Below are 19,283 nucleotides of genomic sequence, written 5' to 3'. Positions count from 1 at the left end.
GAGCAACTCAACAACTCCCTCTCTGTTGAGAAGGTGGTGAGTGAGCTGCCTTCTTGAACCGCTGCAGTCCATGTGCTGTAGGTACACCCACAGTGCTGTTAGGGAGGGAGTTCCAGGATTTTGACCCAGCGACAGTGAAGGAACGGCGATATATTTCCAAGTCAGGATGGTGAGTGACTTGGAGGGGAACCTCCAGATGTTGGTGGTACTAAGTATTTGCTGCGCTTGTCCTTCTAGATGGTAGCGGTTGTGGGTTGGAAGGCGCTGTCTAAGGAGCTTTGGTGAATTCCTGCAGTGCATCTTGTCGATGGTACGCACTGCTGCTTCTGTGCGTCGGTGGTGGAGGGAGTGAATGTTTGTGGATGTGGTGCCAATCAAATGAGCTGCTTTGTCCTGGATGGTGTCAAGCTTCTTGAGTGTTGTGGGAGCTGCACTCATCCAGGCAAGTGGGGAGTATTCCATCACACTCCTGACTTGTGCCTTGTAGATGGCGGACAGGCTTTGGGGAGTCAGGAGGTGAGTTACTCTCTGCAGGATTCCCAGCCTCTAACCTGCTCTTGTAGCCACAGTATTTATGTGGATAGTCCAGTTCAGTTTCTGGTCAATGATAACCCCCAGGATGTTGTTAGTAGGGGATTCAGTGATGGTAATGCCATTGAACATCAAGGGGCGATGGTTGGATTTTCTCCTGTTGGAGATGGTCATTGCCTGACACTTGTGTGGTGTGAATGGTGCAAGCACTTGTCAGTCCAAGCCTGGATATTGTCCAGGTCTTGCTGCATTTGGACATTGAGTGTGGCTTGGAGGAGAACTTGCAGTTGGTGGTGGTGTCTCCATGCCCTTGTACCTATTTCGGGGATATAGGCAGTGGTGCTGGAGGGGTTCAGGAACCTGCGCAGATGGATAGAAGGGCTGGGGGAATGGGGGAAATGGTGGTGTTCTGGTCCGCTCGGACTGTCTAACATTTGTGTTTCACACCAGGAGCCGGTAGATGTTCCACCAGTGCCTAAAACCTCAGGATGCTCTGCCCTCCCACTGGGTGAGTGAGAATCAAGAAGCTGCTCCTCAGAGTTTGTTGTGGAACTCATGTGCTGTGAGAAATCAAAAAACCAGTGAATAAACTGCAGCTTCTCTCTCCTTCAGCCTGACAGCCTCGATTACCATCTACTTTCTCCTCTTTCCCCCTTTCCCCTCTCCTCCATCTTCACTATTCCCCCTTTCCATCCCATCTACATCCTGTCCTGTCCCCTCAAACTCCCCCATCCCTACCTCTCTTCTCCTCCCCGCCGTCCTCCCCCTCCCCCATTCCCTCGTCCTCCCCCTCCCCCATTCCCTCGTCCTCCCCCTCCCCCATTCCCTCGCCCTCCCCCTCCCCCATTCCCTCGTCCTCCCCCATTCCCTCGACCTCCCCCTCCCCCATTCCCTCGTCCTCCCCCATTCCCTCGTCCTCCCCCTCCCCCATTCCCTCGTCCTCCCCCTCCCCCATTCCCTCGTCCTCCCCCTCCCCCATTCCCTCGACCTCCCCCTCCCCCATTCCCTCGTCCTCCCCCTCCCCATTCCCTCGTCCTCCCCCATTCCCTCGACCTCCCCCTCCCCCATTCCCTCGACCTCCCCCTCCCCCATTCCCTCGTCCTCCCCCTCCCCCATTCCCTCGACCTCCCCCTCCCCCATTCCCTCGACCTCCCCCTCCCCCATTCCCTCGACCTCCCCCTCCCCCATTCCCTCATCCTCCCCCTCCCCCATTCCCTCGTCCTCCCCCTCCCCCATTCCCTCGACCTCCCCCTTCCCCATTCCCTCGAGCTCCCCCTCCCCCATTCCCTCGACCTCCCCCTCCCCCATTCCCTCGACCTCCCCCTCCCCCATTCCCTCGTCCTCCCCCTCCCCCATTCCCTCGTCCTCCCCCTCCCCCATTCCCTCGTCCTCCCCCTCCCCCATTCCCTCGTCCTCCCCCTCCCCCTTTCCCTCGTCCTCCCCCTCCCCATTCCCTCGTCCTCCCCCTCCCCCTCCCCATTCCCTCGTCCTCCCCCTCCCCCTCCCCCATTCCCCCTCGTCCTCCCCCTCCCCCATTCCCTCGTCCTCCCCCTCCCCCATTCCCTCGTCCTCCCCCTCCCCCATTCCCTCGTCCTCCCCCTCCCCCATTCCCTCGTCCTCCCCCTCCCCCATTCCCTCGTCCTCCCCCTCCCCCATTCCCTCGTCCTCCCCCTCCCCATTCCCTCGTCCTCCCCCTCCCCCTCCCCATTCCCTCGTCCTCCCCCATTCCCTCGTCCTCCCTCTCCCCCATTCCCTCGTCCTCCCCCTCCCCCATTCCCTCGTCCTCCCCCTCCCCCATTCCCTCGTCCTCCCCCTCCCCCATTCCCTCGTCCTCCCCCTCCCCCATTCCCTCGACCTCCCCCTCCCCCATTCCCTCGTCCTCCCCCTCCCCATTCCCTCGTCCTCCCCCATTCCCTCGACCTCCCCCTCCCCCATTCCCTCGACCTCCCCCTCCCCCATTCCCTCGTCCTCCCCCTCCCCCATTCCCTCGACCTCCCCCTCCCCCATTCCCTCGACCTCCCCCTCCCCCATTCCCTCGACCTCCCCCTCCCCCATTCCCTCATCCTCCCCCTCCCCCATTCCCTCATCCTCCCCCTCCCCCATTCCCTCATCCTCCCCCTCCCCCATTCCCTCATCCTCCCCCTCCCCCATTCCCTCGTCCTCCCCCTCCCCCATTCCCTCGACCTCCCCCTTCCCCATTCCCTCGAGCTCCCCCTCCCCCATTCCCTCGACCTCCCCCTCCCCCATTCCCTCGTCCTCCCCCTCCCCCATTCCCTCGTCCTCCCCCTCCCCCATTCCCTCGTCCTCCCCCTCCCCCATTCCCTCGTCCTCCCCCTCCCCATTCCCTCGTCCTCCCCCTCCCCCTCCCCATTCCCTCGTCCTCCCCCTCCCCCTCCCCCATTCCCCCTCGTCCTCCCCCTCCCCCATTCCCTCGTCCTCCCCCTCCCCCATTCCCTCGTCCTCCCCCTCCCCCATTCCCTCGTCCTCCCCCTCCCCCATTCCCTCGTCCTCCCCCTCCCCCATTCCCTCGTCCTCCCCCTCCCCATTCCCTCGTCCTCCCCCTCCCCCTCCCCATTCCCTCGTCCTCCCCCTCCCCATTCCCTCATCCTCCCCCTCCCCCATTCCCCCTCGTCCTCCCCCTCCCCCATTCCCTCGTCCTCCCCCTCCCCATTCCCTCGTCCTCCCCCTCCCCATTCCCTCGTCCTCCCCCTCCCCATTCCCTCGTCCTCCCCCTCCCCCATTCCCTCGTCCTCCCCCTCCCCCATTCCCTCGTCCTCCCCCTCCCCATTCCCTCGTCCTCCCCCTCCCCCTCCCCATTCCCTCGTCCTCCCCCTCCCCATTCCCTCGTCCTCCCCCTCCCCATTCCCTCATCCTCCCCCTCCCCCATTCCCTCGTCCTCCCCCTCCCCCATTCCCTCGTCCTCCCCCTCCCCATTCCCTCGTCCTCCCCCTCCCCATTCCCTCGTCCTCCCCCTCCCCATTCCCTCGTCCTCCCCCTCCCCATTCCCTCATCCTCCCCCTCCCCCATTCCCCCTCGTCCTCCCCCTCCCCCATTCCCCCTCGTCCTCCCCCTCCCCCATTCCCGCGTCCTCCCCCTCCCCATTCCCTCGTCCTCCCCCTCCCCATTCCCTCGTCCTCCCCCTCCCCCATTCCCTCGTCCTCCCCCTCCCCCATTCCCTCGTCCTCCCCCTCCCCCATTCCCGCGTCCTCCCCCACCCCTTCCTTGCCCCCACACCCTCCGCGCTGCTCTCCACTTTCCTGCTGTTCCCCCCCACTTCCTTTTCTCCCCCATCACCGTTTTCCCCCCTCCTCGCTATTCCCAGCTGCCCCCTCCCCCAGTCCATTACCTGTTGCTGAAGAGATGACTAATGTCCTGACTTCTGTCTAGGTCCACCCGGTGAGCTGCTGGGAGACCAAATTAACCCGTTTTCAACGTCTGCTGAGTTACAGTGTTTTGCCTCCACCATGAAGAATGCTGAGGGAAGGAAGGATGCCAGCACCAACACGGAGCAGGATGCTGACCCCCGCTTCGAGCTACCCTCAGGTAGTCCACCAGCCCTCTCTTCCCCCCGAATTCCATAGCCTGCTGTGCTGAAGCCTGTGGCCCCTTTGCTGAGCTGCATCCGATCCCCACCCAAATAACCAAGGCCAGAATTTTACATCGATTGGGTGGGCACTCGACCCGAACGCACCTGAAATTGCAGGAAATGACGTTGGGCAAGCGTCCTGGAGTCATCGCACACGTGAGCCATATTGAGGGTGGCGGGCACGCACAGGAGCAGGAGCTGTGCCCGCCAACAATTAAAGGGCCAGTTAAGGCCATTAAAAGCCCTAGGGTCCGTGATTTTACGTAGCTTGTGTGATTTCACACTCCATCGTACGGCAGCCCTGATCCGGGGGTGGGAGTGAAATGTAAATGAGGAAAGATGTCTGGGGACTGAGGTGTGTGTAGAGTTCTGCTGTCAGGTGCTTGAATGGACACAGTTTGATGCATTTTTTTTCTTGACATTTAATCTATCCAGGTCTGCAGCTCCCTGCGCCCAGGGAGCTCGCTGGAAGCTCCCACCCACACCCTCCCTTTTGTCGGTGCCCACCCTCTTTGCCGCCCCCTGTTAATTGGCCAGTCAGTGTGAAGGTTGTGTTCAGGGGCCAGTCGTGGGTGCAAAGCTCATTCCGTGTCCGCTTCCGGGCTCACCAAGCGTGTAATTCAGGTGCAAAAGTGTGAGCCTAGAGAGCTGGTGTCAGCAGGCTATTCACCCGTGGGAGGCATCACAGGCTCAGCCTGACTCAGTCCTCACTCGATACGCTCACAATTGTCAGGAGCCAGTTCTCTGGTTAACTTTCCTGTTTAACCCAAGGACTCAGAAGCTGTTCATTCACTGCCAGCCTGGCTTAGCACAGATATGGGGCCTTGTGGCTCAGCTGTGAGCTGCCTCTGCTGTTGGAGCCTAGAAAAGCATTGCCCCTGTGTTTAAATGGAGAAAGGCCAGGCCCGCGTGATCCCAAGAGTTTCACAGTCTGACCGAAGGTGGGAGAGCAGCAAGGTAGAGAGGGGCTTTCATTCATGTGTCAGGGCGTTGTGCAGGTATTAGCCCAAACCTCCACAGAGCTGGTAAAATCCCCACAATTGGAAAGGATGCAGCTGTTCACAGTGGAACAGAGGAGATTCAAGGTGATAGTTTAAATGATCAAATACAAAGATCAGATTGTTTCTGGTGGGAGGAAACCCAGAAAGAGATGGACCCAAGGTAGAGAGAAGGATACCGTAACTAGTGGCTCTGGTACTGCGCTTGTCACCCAGGGAGTACAACCTCAAATCCCACAACGAGGGAATTGAATAATGTCAGTGAGGAAGCTGGTGAGAGCTTGCAATGCCTCTTGCTTCGAGACCAATTTCTATTTCACAGTAAAGAATACAAAAAGCCCAATGCAGTTTCATATTGCACAAGCACAGGCACAAGAATATGTGCAAAGTTATGGACACTACCAGTGTCCTAGACGACCACATGTGCAGGAAGTGCTGCAGCTGCAGGAACTGGAGCTGCAGGTTTCAGAGCTCGAGCGGCAGCTCGAGTCACTGTGGCACATCAGGGAGGCTGAGAGCCTCGTGGATAGCACGTTCAGAGAGGTGGTCACACTGTAGCTTAAGGACCTGGAGACAGAGAGGGAATGGATGACGACCAGGCAGTCCTGGTGAAGTAGACAAAGAGCAGAAGAGAAGTTTCATCAAGGGGAGGTCATGCCTGACAAATCTGTTAGAATTCTTTGAGGAGGTAACGAGTAGGTTAGACAAAGGAGAGCCAATGGATGTTATCTACTTGGACTTCCAGAAGGCCTTTGACAAGGTGCCGCACAGGAGGCTGCTCAGTAAGATAAGAGCCCATGGTGTTAGAGGCAAGGTACTAGCATGGATAGAAGATTGGCTGTCTGGCAGGAGGCAGAGAGTGGGGATAAGGGGGTCCTTCTCAGGATGGCAGCCGGTGACTAGTGGAGTTCCACAAGGGTCAGTGTTGGGACCACAACTTTTCACTTTATACATTAATGATCTAGATGAAGGAACTGAGGGCATCCTGGCTAAGTTTGCAGATGATACAAAGATAGGTGGAGGGACAGATAGTATTGAGGAGGTGGGGAGGCTGCAGAAGGATTTGGGCAAGTTAGGAGAATGGGCAAAGAAGTGGCAGATGGAATACAACATGGGGAATTGTGAGGTCATGCACATTGGTAGGAAGAATAGAAGCATGAACTATTTTCTAAACAGGGAGAGAATTCAGAAATCTGGAGTGCAAAGGGACTTGAGAGTCCTAGTCCAGGATACTCTTAAGGTTAACTTGCAGGTTGAGTCGGTAGTTAGGAAGGCAAATGCAATGTTGGCATTTATTTCGAGAAGACTAGAATATAAAAGCAGGGATGTGCTGCTGAGGCTTTATAAGGCTCTAGTCAGACCACATTTAGAATATTGTGAGCAATTTTGGGCCCCGTATCTCAGGAAGGATGTTCTGGCCCTGGAGAGAGTCCAGAGGAGGTTCACAAGAACGATCCCAGGAATGAAAGGCTTAACATATGAGGAACGTTTGAAGACTCTGGGTCTATACTCGATGGAGATTAGAAGGATGAGGGGGGGATCTGATTGAAATTTACAGAATACTGAAAGGCCTGGATAGAGTGGACGTGGGGAAATGTTTCCATTAGTAGGAGAGACTAGGGCCCGAGGGCACAGCCTCAGAGTAAAGGGAAGACCTTTTAGAACAGAGATGAGGAGAAACTTCTTTAGCCAGAGAGCAGTGAATGTATGGAATTCATTACCACAGAAGGCTGTGAAGGCCAGGTCATTGAGTGTATTTAAGACCGAGATAGATAGGTTCTTGATTGGTAAGGGGATCAAAGGTTACGGGGAGAAGGCAGGAGAATGGGGTTGAGAAACTTATCAGCCATGATTGAATGGCAGAGCAGACTCGATGGGCCGATTGGCCTAATTTCTGCTCCTATGTCTTATGGCCTTATAGACAGATAGTGCAGGAGTCCCCTGGGGTCTGTTTTGGAAGCTGGTGAGGGTGCTGGTTCCTCGGAGGAGTGCAGCCAGAGTATAGCCAGAGCGGCTCAGCTGTACAGGATGGGAGGAAGAGGAAAGGAAGGGCTATAGTGATAGGGGACTCACTGGTTAGGGGAACAGACAGGTGTTTCTGTGGCTGTAGACATGACTCCAGGATGGTGAGTTGCCCCCCCTGGTACCAGGGTCAAGGATGTCACAGAGCAACTGCAGGACATTCTTCTGGGGGAGTATGATCAGCCAGCGGTCGTGGTCCACATTGGTACCAGTGACTTAGGTAGGAAGGGGGATGTGGTCCTGAAAGCAGAATTTAGGGAGCTGGGTTGTAATTTATATAAATGACATAGATGACTATGTTGGGGGTAGGATTAGTAAGTTTGCGGATGACACAAAGATTGGCCGGGTAGTTAACAGTGAGGTTGAGTGTCTTGGGCTACAGGAAGATATAGACAGGATGGTCAAATGGGCAGATAAGTGGCAGATGGAATTTAACCCTGAAAATTGTGAGGTGATACACTTTGGAAGGAGTAATTTAACAAGGAAGTATTCAATGAACGGCATGACACTAGGAAGTTCTGAGGAACAAAGGGACCTTGGCGTGTGTGTCCATAGATCTCTGAAGACAGAGGGGCATGTTAGTGAGGTGGTGAAAAAGGCATATGGGACACTTGCCTTTATCAGTCGAGGCATAGATTACAAAAGTAGGGAGGTCATGTTGGAGTTGTATAAAACCTTGGTGAGGCCACAGCTGGAGTACTGAGTGCAGTTCTGGTCACCACATTATAGGAAGGATGTGATTGCACTGAGGGGGTGCAGAGGAGATTCACCAGGATGTTGCCTGGGATGAAACATTTAAGTTATGAAAAGAAGTTGAATAGACTTGGGTTGTTTTTGTTGGAGCAGAGAAGACTGAGGGGCATCCTGATCGAGGTGTAGAAGATCATGAGGGGCATGGACAGGGTGGATAGGGAGCAGCTGTTCCCCTTAGTTGAAGGGTCAGTCACAAGGGAACATAAGTTCAAGATGAGGGGCAGGAGGTTTAGGGGGGAAGTGAGGAAAAACTTTTTTACCCAGAGTGTGGTGAGGGTCTGGAATGTGCTGCCTGGGAGGGTGGTGGAGGCGGGTTGCCTCACATCCTTTAAAAAGTACCTGGATGAGCACTTGGCACATCATAACATTCAAGGCTATGGGCCAAGTGCTGGTAAATGGGATTAGGTAGGTAGGTCAGGTGTTTCTCACGTGTCGGTGCAGACTCGATGGGCCAAAGGGCCTCTTCTGCACTGTGATTTTGTGATAGGTAGAAAATTAGTAAGCAGGACCTCAGATGTAATAATCTGCAGGTTGCTCCCAGTGCCACGTTCCAGTGAGTACAGAAATAGGAGGTTAAGGCAGGTGAATATGTGTCTGGAAAGATGGTGCAGGAGGGAGGGCTTTAGATTCCTGGGACACTGGGACTGGCTCTGGGGGAGGTGGCACCTGTACAAGCCAGACGGGTTGCACCTGAACAGAGCTGGGACTGAGTTCCTTGCGGGGTGTTTTGCTAGTGCTGCTGGGAGGGTTTAAACTAACTCGGCAGGGGTGTGGGAATCGGGAGAGAATATTAGAGAGGAATACCAGGGTGCACAAAATACTGGGAGGGACAGATAGCGCTTGTGTAGAGAATAGGAAGTTAATAGGTAAAAGAGAAAGTAACAAAATCTAAATCAGAGTTATTGAGCATGTGTGTGAATGCACCGAGTATAATAAATAAGATTGGGGAGTTACAGGTGCAGATTACCACGTGGAAATATGATGTTGTGGTGATAACAGAGACCTGACTCAAGGAAGGGCAGAGCTGGGTGTTAAATATTCCTGGGTATAAGGTGTTCAGAAGAGATAGGAAAGGAAGGAAAGGAGGAGGGGTGGCAGTATTGGTTAAGGAGAGCATTGCAGTGCAGAAGAAAGAGGATGTCCCAGAGGGTTCAAGGACAGAATCTATTTGGCTCGAGCTAAGGAACAGAAAGGGTGTGATTACCTTGCTCGGTGCAGTCTGTAGACTGTCAACTAGTGAGAAGGATGTAGGAGAACAAAACAGCAGGGGAATTACAGAGAGATGCAGTATTATAGAGTAGTTATAATGGGTGACTTTAATTACTCGAATGTAGACTGGGACAGTGATAGTGTAAAGGGTGGAGAGGGGCAAAAGATCCTAGATTATATTGAGGAGAATTTTCTACAGCAGTATGTGTCCAATCCAACAAGAAAAGATGCACTGTTGGACCTGGTTCTTGGAAATGAGGTGGGCCAAGTAGATCAAGTGTCAGTGGGGGAACATTTAGGAGACAGTGATCACTGTATTGTATATTTTAGATGATGATAGAAAAGGACGATAGGCAATCCAGAATAAAAATAATTAACTGGACAAGAGCCGACTTCCATGGGGCAAGAATGGAGCTGGGTCAGATAGGCTGGAACGAAAGATTGGAGGGAAAAACTGTAGCTGAACAATGGGCATTAGGCAAATCTCTCCTGGACCTGTCTCACTTTACTGCTCTCTCTCCTAACTGGCCCCTGGTGCTTTTACTCGAAGTGTCCAGGTGTTTGGATATTCAGTGTTTCTCTGTTCTCTCTCCCTCCCATGGCATTTCACTGACATTTCACTTTTTTGGCCTTCTGAAGCTGCTAAATCCTACAAGGATGCTGGGATCGTCACCTGCTCTGAGATCAAGAACAGCCAGGCAGTCAATGCCACTACAGGTTTGACCTTTCACCTTCTGCTTTGTGTTGTTTTGTGGTTCAGTTGTCAGTCGGTGAGTGAAGCCTCGTACAGACTGTATACCTCAACAAGTATAAACCATGTCCCAGGACATGTACAGGCAAAGCCGATGTCACCACATCCCTGTTCCAATCTGACTGACACCATTGACTGAGCGCAGGCCCTCTCTACTGGGACAATCCATCAGAGTCACACATACTCACCCACATTCAATGGGCTGAATGGCCTTAATCTGTGCAGTTATGACTTTATGGCTGTCATTCATTTAATTATACATTTGTGCATGGAAGCAGAAAATCATTGTTAACTTCAGTCAGAGTCCCATGATTGCCTACTGTTGATGTTTCCAGTCTCTATCCATCCACTCTATCCATGTATCCTGGAAAGGAGAATGTGTGTGTGTATGTGTGGCCCCCACCCCGTCACTCAAGATCTCCCCTCCCTCACACTTTTCCTCCTTTCTCTCTCCCCATCCTCTGGTTTTTATTTCCTGCTCTTTCCTTCTCTGCTCTGTCTAGCTCTCTCTCTCTGTCTGCCTTTCTGTGCTTCTCTACCTCTTTGTTCCCTTCCTCCTCTCTTTCCTGTTCCCTTGAATAATGCAGAGAGTGAATAATTCACAGCCTAGCTATATAGTAGCAGATCCACAGGTGAGAGGCACACCTGTTGTGTTTGATATTTTGTGTGAATTTTGAATTGGGAATCTTGCTGAACAGTGTCTGTGTTAGACTTCGCTGTGACATCTTGTTCTGCCTCTACTCGCTGTCTCTGGCTTGTGTTTGCAGTGTCTGTAATAGAAACAGCTTGTGTTCAGCTAATATTTGGGTGATTTTGCATTGTGACAACAGGTAAGTGATCTCCCGACGACATGACAGAGAAACCCACCAGCTTTGGTTAGCCCCTCTGCTGACAGCAGCTTACCCCAGCCGCCCCCCCCCAACCCCTCCCACCCCAACCAGAGGGGACGGGGGTGGGGCGGTGGTTCCTCCTTTTGAACATTCCTCTGTTCCATTTCTTTCTTAAAAAGCTTTAGAGACCAGTTACTAGTGTCAAAGGCAGCTTGGGCTGGTCCGAGACAGGCAAAGTCTCCTGTCCCAGGTGGCTGCTCCCAGACTGAGACCAGATCTAGTCCTGGGCTGATCCCAGAGCAGTGGAGCCTCCTGCCCTTGGTCAAACTGAGACCGGTAGTGTCATCTGTGCTGGGCTGATCTGAGACCCGGTAAGTTGCCTGTCCTGGTCTGGTCTGAGACCCAGTAAGTTGCCTGACCTGGTTCGGTCTGAGACTGGGTAAGTTGCCTGTCCTGGTCTGGTCTGAGACCGGGTAAGTTGCCTGTCCTGGTCCGGTCAGACACCGGGTAAGTTGCCTGTCCTGGTCTGGTCTGAGACTGGGTAAGTTGCCTGACCTGGTCTGGTCTGAGACTGGGTAAGTTGCCTGACCTGGTCTGGTCTGAGACCGGGTAAGTTGCCTGACCTGGTCCGGTCTGAGACCGGGTAAGTTGCCTGACCTGGTCCGGTCTGAGACCGGGTAAGTTGCCTGACCTGGTCCGGTCTGAGACTGGGTAAGTTGCCTGTCCTGGTCCGGTCTGGTCTGAGACTGGGTAAGTTGCCTGACCTGGTCCGGTCTGAGACTGGGTAAGTTGCCTGACCCGGTCCGGACTGAGACCGGGTAAGTTGCCTGACCTGGTCCGGACTGAGACCGGGTAAGTTGCCTGACCTGGTCCGGTCAGACACCGGGTAAGTTGCCTGACCTGGTCCGGACTGAGACCGGGTAAGTTGCCTGACCTGGTCCGGTCAGACACCGGGTAAGTTGCCTGACCTGGTCCGGACTGAGACCGGGTAAGTTGCCTGACCTGGTCCGGTCAGACACCGGGTAAGTTGCCTGACCTGGTCCGGACTGAGACTGGGTAAGTTGCCTGACCTGGTCCGGTCAGACACCGGGTAAGTTGCCTGACCTGGTCCGGACTGAGACCGGGTAAGTTGCCTGACCTGGTCCGGTCGAGACAACCGGGTAAGTTGCCTGACCTGGTCCGGACTGAGACTGGGTAAGTTGCCTGACCTGGTCCGGTCTGACACCGGGGTAAGTTGCCTGACCTGGTCCGGACTGAGACCGGGTAAGTTGCCTGACCTGGTCCGGTCAGACACCGGGTAAGTTGCCTGACCTGGTCCGGTCAGACACCGGGTAAGTTGCCTGACCTGGTCCGGTCAGACACCGGGTAAGTTGCCTGACCTGGTCCGGTCTGAGACTGGGTAAGTTGCCTGACCTGGTCCGGACTGAGACTGGGTAAGTTGCCTGACCTGGTCCGGACTGAGACTGGGTAAGTTGCCTGACCTGGTCCGGTCAGACACCGGGTAAGTTGCCTGACCTGGTCCGGACTGAGACCGGGTAAGTTGCCTGACCTGGTCCGGACTGAGACCGGGTAAGTTGCCTGACCTGGTCCGGTCTGAGACTGGGTAAGTTGCCTGACCTGGTCCGGACTGAGACTGGGTAAGTTGCCTGACCTGGTCCGGTCAGACACCGGGTAAGTTGCCTGACCTGGTCCGGTCAGACACCGGGTAAGTTGCCTGACCTGGTCCGGTCAGACACCGGGTAAGTTGCCTGACCTGGTCCGGTCAGACACCGGGTAAGTTGCCTGACCTGGTCCGGTCAGACACCGGGTAAGTTGCCTGACCTGGTCCGGTCTGAGACTGGGTAAGTTGCCTGACCTGGTCCGGACTGAGACCGGGTAAGTTGCCTGACCTGGTCCGGTCAGACACCGGGTAGGTTGCCTGACCTGGTCCGGTCAGACACCGGGTAAGTTGCCTGACCTGGTCCGGTCAGACACCGGGTAAGTTGCCTGACCTGGTCCGGTCAGACACCGGGTAAGTTGCCTGACCTGGTCCGGTCAGACACCGGGTAAGTTGCCTGACCTGGTCCGGTCAGACACCGGGTAAGTTGCCTGACCTGGTCCGGTCAGACACCGGGTAAGTTGCCTGACCTGGTCCGGTCAGACACCGGGTAAGTTGCCTGACCTGGTCCGGTCAGACACCGGGTAAGTTGCCTGACCTGGTCCGGTCAGACACCGGGTAAGTTGCCTGACCTGGTCCGGTCAGACACCGGGTAAGTTGCCTGACCTGGTCCGGTCAGACACCGGGTAGGTTGCCTGACCTGGTCCGGTCAGACACCGGGTAAGTTGCCTGACCTGGTCCGGTCAGACACCGGGTAAGTTGCCTGACCTGGTCCGGTCAGACACCGGGTAAGTTGCCTAGTCCGGTCTGAGACTGGGAAGCTCCATCTTGGGCTAGCCTGAGATAGGGAGCAGTTCCTGCCCTGGGCCAGTTTGAGAACAGGACTGCATTACGGTGAGATTAGGGATAGACTCTATAAGAGTACTGGGCAGAGGCTAAGCCTAAAGATTCCATCTAAATGCAGGATTAACTTCAGGCTCATAGGAAGCACTGACTGGACCATCATTGTTACTTTTGGGATCTTGCTTATGCAGGTTAGCTTCTGCAATTAATAACTGCACAGCAGGAAGTATCTCCTCATCTGTGAAGCGGTTTGGGGTCTCCTGAGGATGTGAAAGATGCTATATAAATGCACGTTTTTATTGATGAGAGTCTATCCAGCTCTTGCTAATCCCACCAAACATGGGATTCCATGTCTTTGAATAGAACGGGAGCAGATTGACATCAGTGTCTCCACTACACGAATATAACCCGAAGAGAGGGCCAGTGTTCCCATGGAATAATTTCATGATTGAAGTGAGCTATTAGAAGCTGTAGATGTTGCTTGGCTAACATTGACTCCGCTGGTGGACAGATTTTATTTTCATTCATGGGATATGGGCACCGCTGGCAGGGCCAGCATTTATTGCCCATTCCGAATTGCCCTTGAGAAGGTGGTGGTGAGCTGCCTTCTTGAGCCGCTGCAGTCCATGTGGTGTAGGTACACCCACAGTGCTGTTAGGGAGGGAGTTCCAGGATTGTGACCCAGCGACAGTGAAGGAACGGTGATATATTTCCAAGTCAGGATGGTGAGTGACTTGGAGGGGAACTTCCAGGTGGTGGTGTTCCCATCTATCTGCTGCCCTTGTCCTTCTAGATGGTAGTGGTCGTGGGTTTGGAAGGTGCTGTGGAAGGAGGCTTGGTGAATTCCTGCAGTGCATCTTATAGATGGTACACACTGACCGCACTCTATTAAGCGTCTGATCGTTTACTGTGCTTGCTTCGCAGTACAAACCACACCAGCCAGTGTCCCTCTGGTCCAGGTTGTGCCTCCAGATGTGTTCATGAATCTTCGGTTTCTGAGTGAAACGTGTCCGAAGCCTCTCGTCACACCAACTAATCAGGCAACATCCGACCAAGTAAGTGGAAGACCAGCTCTAAGTTTCAATTAATGCTTAGTGTCAGTACAATAATCAGACATGGGACAGAGGAGAATATTCGTTCATGGGATGTGGGCGTCGCTGGCTGGGCCAATTCCTAATTGCCCACTCCTAATTGCCCTTGTTTAGGGGGCATTTTAAGAGTCAACAGCATTGCTGTGGGTCTGGAGTCACATGTAGGCCAGACCAGGTAAGGACAGCAGATTTCCCTCCCTAAAGGGCATTTGTGACCCAAATACAAGAATCGGGCAATGGTTTCATGGTCATCATCGGACTTTTAATTCCAGGTTTTTACTGAATTCACATTTTATCATCTGCCGTGGTGGGATTCGAACCTGGGTCCCCAGAGCGTTATGCTGGGCCTCTGAATTACTAGTCCAGTGACAATGCTACTATGACACCACCTCCCCAGTTCCCCTTGAGAAGGTGGTGGTGAGCTGCCTTCTTGAACCACTGCATTCGAAGTGATGTAGATACACCCACAGTGCGGTTAGGGAAGGGATTCTTGTCACACGTACTCAAGATTGCAGCCTATATTCTCTACAAAGCTTGATATGTTACATTAAAACCTCAAATGCCAGCTCACCCTAGACTTGTGGGTATGAGAGACCATGATGTCTACCTGCAATTGCTGTTACTCTTCATAAAGAATGCACTGGGAAATAGGGACTTTGTTCACTTGAAGGTTAAGTTGTGGAGCAAACTAGTGGGGAACATTGAAACAGGCTGTGTAAACATTGAAACAGGCTATGTAAACAGTGATCAAGAGACTTCAAACATTCATGGAGAGAATTCGGACTGAGGGATATGGGGAAAAGGTGAGTCGGTGGAGTTTGGGATGTGGTGCAAAGGATGGTCAGTGATTTGGAGAGTGGGTTGGCGTGTTACTGTCCCATCTCTCCTATAACTATGCCTTGGTTTTTACAGCTGATGTCTGGTCATAAATTCCTCAATGTTATTGACATTGATGCTGGAGAACTGCTGAACAGCCTTCCAGTTACTACAAGTGCTCCTGAACTAATGCCCTCATCAGAAAGAGAAGACATATCCATAGCTGGACTACATCTCATGGCCGCCTCTGTCACTAATGCTGTACCTCCAGATACATGCCAGCAGCAGGGTGAGTACTGGACCTCTGTAAGATGACAGCAGTTATTGAGGAAGAATAGACCTGGTCCCTGTGTGATAGAAACAGTGCAAACAGCATAAGAGTGATAGCTAAGATTCTGCAGGCAAATTGGACATGAGAAGGAATAGTGAAGAGTGCTGTAAGAGCTTGGTGCAAAGATTGAAGAGACCAAGAATACTCAACAATAAACTAAATAGATGAGTAGCTTTCAGAGGGTCGTGAACCTTTGGAACTCTCTTCCTCAAAAGGCAGTAGAAGCAGAGTCTTTGAATATTTTTAAGGCAGAGCGAGATAGGGGGTGAAAGTTTATCAGGGATAAGCAGGAATGTGGGGTTGAGGTTACAATCAGATCAGCCATGATCTTATTGAATGACAGAGCAGGCTCGAGGGGCCTAGTGACCTACTCCTGCTCCTAATTCGTATGTTCATGAGTTGGACAAAATTTATAAATGAACAGGCCAGTGGGCAATGGAACTTAAAGCTGGTCATTGTACAATATTGGCATGGAAAGGGCAATTCTCAAATACATTCAGCATGAATGGTGGTGAAATGGAAAACGATGAGGCTGGAAGATACCAGGACCCTCAGTAAACTCAATGTTCAAATAACTAATCAATGCAGAGCAATAGTGAATCCTGCCCATAGGGAGTTCAGCTAAATCATCAAAACAGTAAAATACAGGTTAGAGAGGATGATCAAACTGTACAGGGCTCTAGTCAGAGAATAAGTCGACCAGTTCTGGGCAGTTTATTACTGTACACTGTATCTAACCCCATGCTGTACCTGTCCTGGGAGTGTTTGATGGGGACAGTGTAGAGGGAGCCTTGCTCTGTATCTAACCCCATGCTGTACCTGTCCTGGGAGTATTTGATGGGGACTGTGTAGAGGGAGCTTTACTCTGTATCTAACCCCGTGCTGTACCTGTCCTGGGAGTGTTAGATGGGGACAGTGTAGAGTGTGATTTACTCTGTATCTAACCCCGTGCTGTACCTGTCCTGGGAGTATTTGATGGGGACGGTGTAGAGGGACCTTTACTTTGTATCTAACCCCGTGCTGTACCTGTCCTGGGAGTGTTTGATGGGGACTATGTAGAGGGAGATTTACTCTGTATCTAACCCCGTGATGTACCTGTCCTGAGAGTGTTTGATGGGGACAGTGTAGAAGTAGCTTTACTCTGTATCTAACCCCGTGCTGTACCTGTCCTGAGAGTGTTTGATGGGGACAGTGTAGAAGTAGCTTTACTCTGTATCTAACCCCGTGCTGTACCTGTCCTGGGAGTGTTTGATGGGGACAGTGTAGAAGTAGCTTTACTCTGTATCTAACCCCGTGCTGTACCTGTCCTGGGAGTGTTTGATGGGGACAGTGTAGAGGGAGATTTACTCTGTATCTAACCCCGTGCTGTACCTGTCCTGGGAGTGTTTGATGGGGACAGTGTAGAGGGAGGTTTACTCTGTATCTAACCCCGTGCTGTACCTGTCCTGGGAGTGTTTGATGGGGACTGTGTAGAGGGAGCTTTACTCTGTATCTAACCCCGTGCTGTACCTGTCCTGGGAGTGTTTGATGGGGACAGTGTAGAGGGAGCTTTACTCTGTATCTAACCCCGTGCTGTACCTGTCCTGGGAGTGTTTGATGGGGACTGTGTAGAGGGAGCTTTACTCTGTATCTAACCCCGTGCTGTACCTGTCCTGTGAGTGTTTGATGGGGACAGTGTAGAGGGAGCTTTACTCTGTATCTAACCCCGTGCTGTACCTGTCCTGTGAGTGTTTGATGGGGACAGTGTAGAGGGAGCTTTACTCTGTATCTAACCCCGTGCTGTCCCTGTCCTGGGAGTGTTTGATGGGGACAGTGTAGAGGGAGGTTTACTCTGTATCTAACCCCGTGCTGTACCTGTCCTGGGAGTGTTTGATGGGGACAGTGTAGAGGGAGCTTTACCCTGTATCTAACCCCGTGCTGTACCTGTCCTGGGAGTGTTTGATGGGGACAGTGTAGAGGGAAAACAAAAACAGAATTACCTGGAAAAACTCAGCAGGTCTGGCAGCATCGGCGGAGAAGAAAAGAGTTGACGTTTCGAGTCCTCATGACCCTTCGACAGAACTTGAGTTCGAGTCCAGGAAAGAGCTGAAATATAAGCTGGTTTAAGGTGTGTGTGTGGGGGGCGGAGAGATAGAGAGACAGAGAGGTGGAGGGGGTTGGTGTGGTTGTAGCGACAAACAAGCAGTGATAGAAGCAGAATATCAAAAGATGTCAACAACAATATTGACATCTTTTGATATTCTGCTTCTATCACTGCTTGTTTGTCGCTACAACCACACCAACCCCCTCCACCTCTCTGTCTCTCTATCTCTCCGCCCCCCACACACACACCTTAAACCAGCTTATATTTCAGCTCTTTCCTGGACTCGAACTCAAGTTCTGTCGAAGGGTCATGAGGACTCGAAACGTCAACTCTTTTCTTCTCCGCCGATGCTGCCAGACCTGCTGAGTTTTTCCAGGTAATTCTGTTTTTGTTTTGGATTTCCAGCATCCGCAGTTTTTTTGTTTTTATCACAGTGTAGAGGGAGCTTTACTCTGTAGCTAACCATGGGACTATTTTTTTTTAATTTTTAAATTTTTTAATATTTGTTTATGGGCCATATGTGTCATTGGCAAAGACTGGATACAAGGTGTTCAGGAAAGATTGGAAAGGAAGTAAAGGAGGAGGGGTGGTGGTATTGGTTAAGGAGAGCATTGCAGTGCTGGAGAAAGAGGATGTTCAAGTGGGTTCAAGAACAGAATCTATTCGACTCGAGCTCAGAAACAAAAAAGGTGCCACTTACATTGCTCAGTGTAGTCTATAGACCGTCAACTAGTGAGAAGGATGTAGGAGAACAAATTTGCAAGGGCGGTGCAAAAATTAGAGGAGTTACAATGTGGGACTTTAATTACCCGAATATCGACTGGGATAGTATTAGTGTAAAGGGCAGAGAAGGGCTAGAGTTCCAAGAGTGCGTTCAGGAGAATTTTCTTAAGTATGTATCCTGTTCAACAAGGAAGGAGCCACTGCCCAGCCTGTTCTCACTTTCCAGCCTTTGATCCATAGCCCTGCAGTTTACAGCGCTTGAGGTGCAGATCCAGACACCTTTTAAATATGTCGAGGGTTTCTGCCTCTATCACCCTTTCAGTCAGTGAGTTCCAGGCCCCTGTTACCCTCTGGGTGAAAAAACATCCTGAGCTCCCCTCTAATCCTTCTCCAAATTGCTGTAAATCTCTGCCCCCTAGACACTGACCTCTCTGCGAAAGTAAATCGGCCCTTCCCATTCACTCTGTCCAGGTCCCTCACAATTTTGTACATCTCAGTCAGATCTCCCCTCAGCCTCCTCTGTTCCAAGGAGAACAAGCCCAGCCTTTCCAATCTTTCCTCATAGCTGCAATTTTCCAGTCCTGGCAACATCCTCGTAAATCTCCTCTGTATCCTCTCAAATGCAATCACATCCTTTCTGTAATGTGGTGACTAGGACTGCACACAGTACTCTAGTTGTGGCCTAACTAATGTTTTATACAGTTCCAGCATAACCTCCCTGCTCTTATATTCTACACCTCAGCTAATAAATGAAAGGAATCCATATGTCGTCTTAACCACCTTACCAAGCTGTCCTGCTACATTCAGGAACCTGAGGACATTCACTCCAAGGTCCCTCATATCTTTTACATCTCTCCATATCTTCCCATTTATTGTGATGAAGGGTTTTGGGAACAAGGTGAGTGAATATGATTGGCTGGTGTGGAGGGAGGGTAAACACCAACACGGACTGGTGGGGCCGAATGGTCTGTTAGTGTTGTTGGTATGTTGGAAGCTGTGTGTGTTTGTTTACAATGAGTGAGCCACTGTGACCGGCAGCCAATTCCTTGTGAGCAACGAGTTGTCTTGAGGCTGGACCAGCGGAGCTTTCTGTTTACATCATGTTTATGTTGTTTTAAT

At 52.3% G+C, this 19,283-nt stretch overlaps 1 protein-coding gene across 1 annotated transcript in view; it reads left to right on the top strand.

Moving 5' to 3' along the window:
* cplane1 (ciliogenesis and planar polarity effector 1) overlaps positions 1 to 19,283 on the top strand; it is a 217,567-nt gene that overhangs the window by 99,155 nt on the left and 99,129 nt on the right. The window contains exons 27-31 of the mRNA XM_041185379.1: positions 982 to 1,039; positions 3,919 to 4,074; positions 9,739 to 9,816; positions 14,045 to 14,175; positions 15,124 to 15,316. Of these exons, the coding sequence (XP_041041313.1) occupies positions 982 to 1,039; positions 3,919 to 4,074; positions 9,739 to 9,816; positions 14,045 to 14,175; positions 15,124 to 15,316 (616 nt within the window). The remainder of the gene's footprint in view (positions 1 to 981; positions 1,040 to 3,918; positions 4,075 to 9,738; positions 9,817 to 14,044; positions 14,176 to 15,123; positions 15,317 to 19,283) is intronic.

Source organism: Carcharodon carcharias, chromosome 4 (genome assembly GCF_017639515.1).
Source record: "Carcharodon carcharias isolate sCarCar2 chromosome 4, sCarCar2.pri, whole genome shotgun sequence".
NCBI classification, from domain to species: Eukaryota; Metazoa; Chordata; class Chondrichthyes; order Lamniformes; family Lamnidae; genus Carcharodon; species Carcharodon carcharias.
The sequence above is the reverse complement of the archived record's forward strand: the minus strand, read 5'-3'. Positions and strand labels throughout refer to the sequence as shown.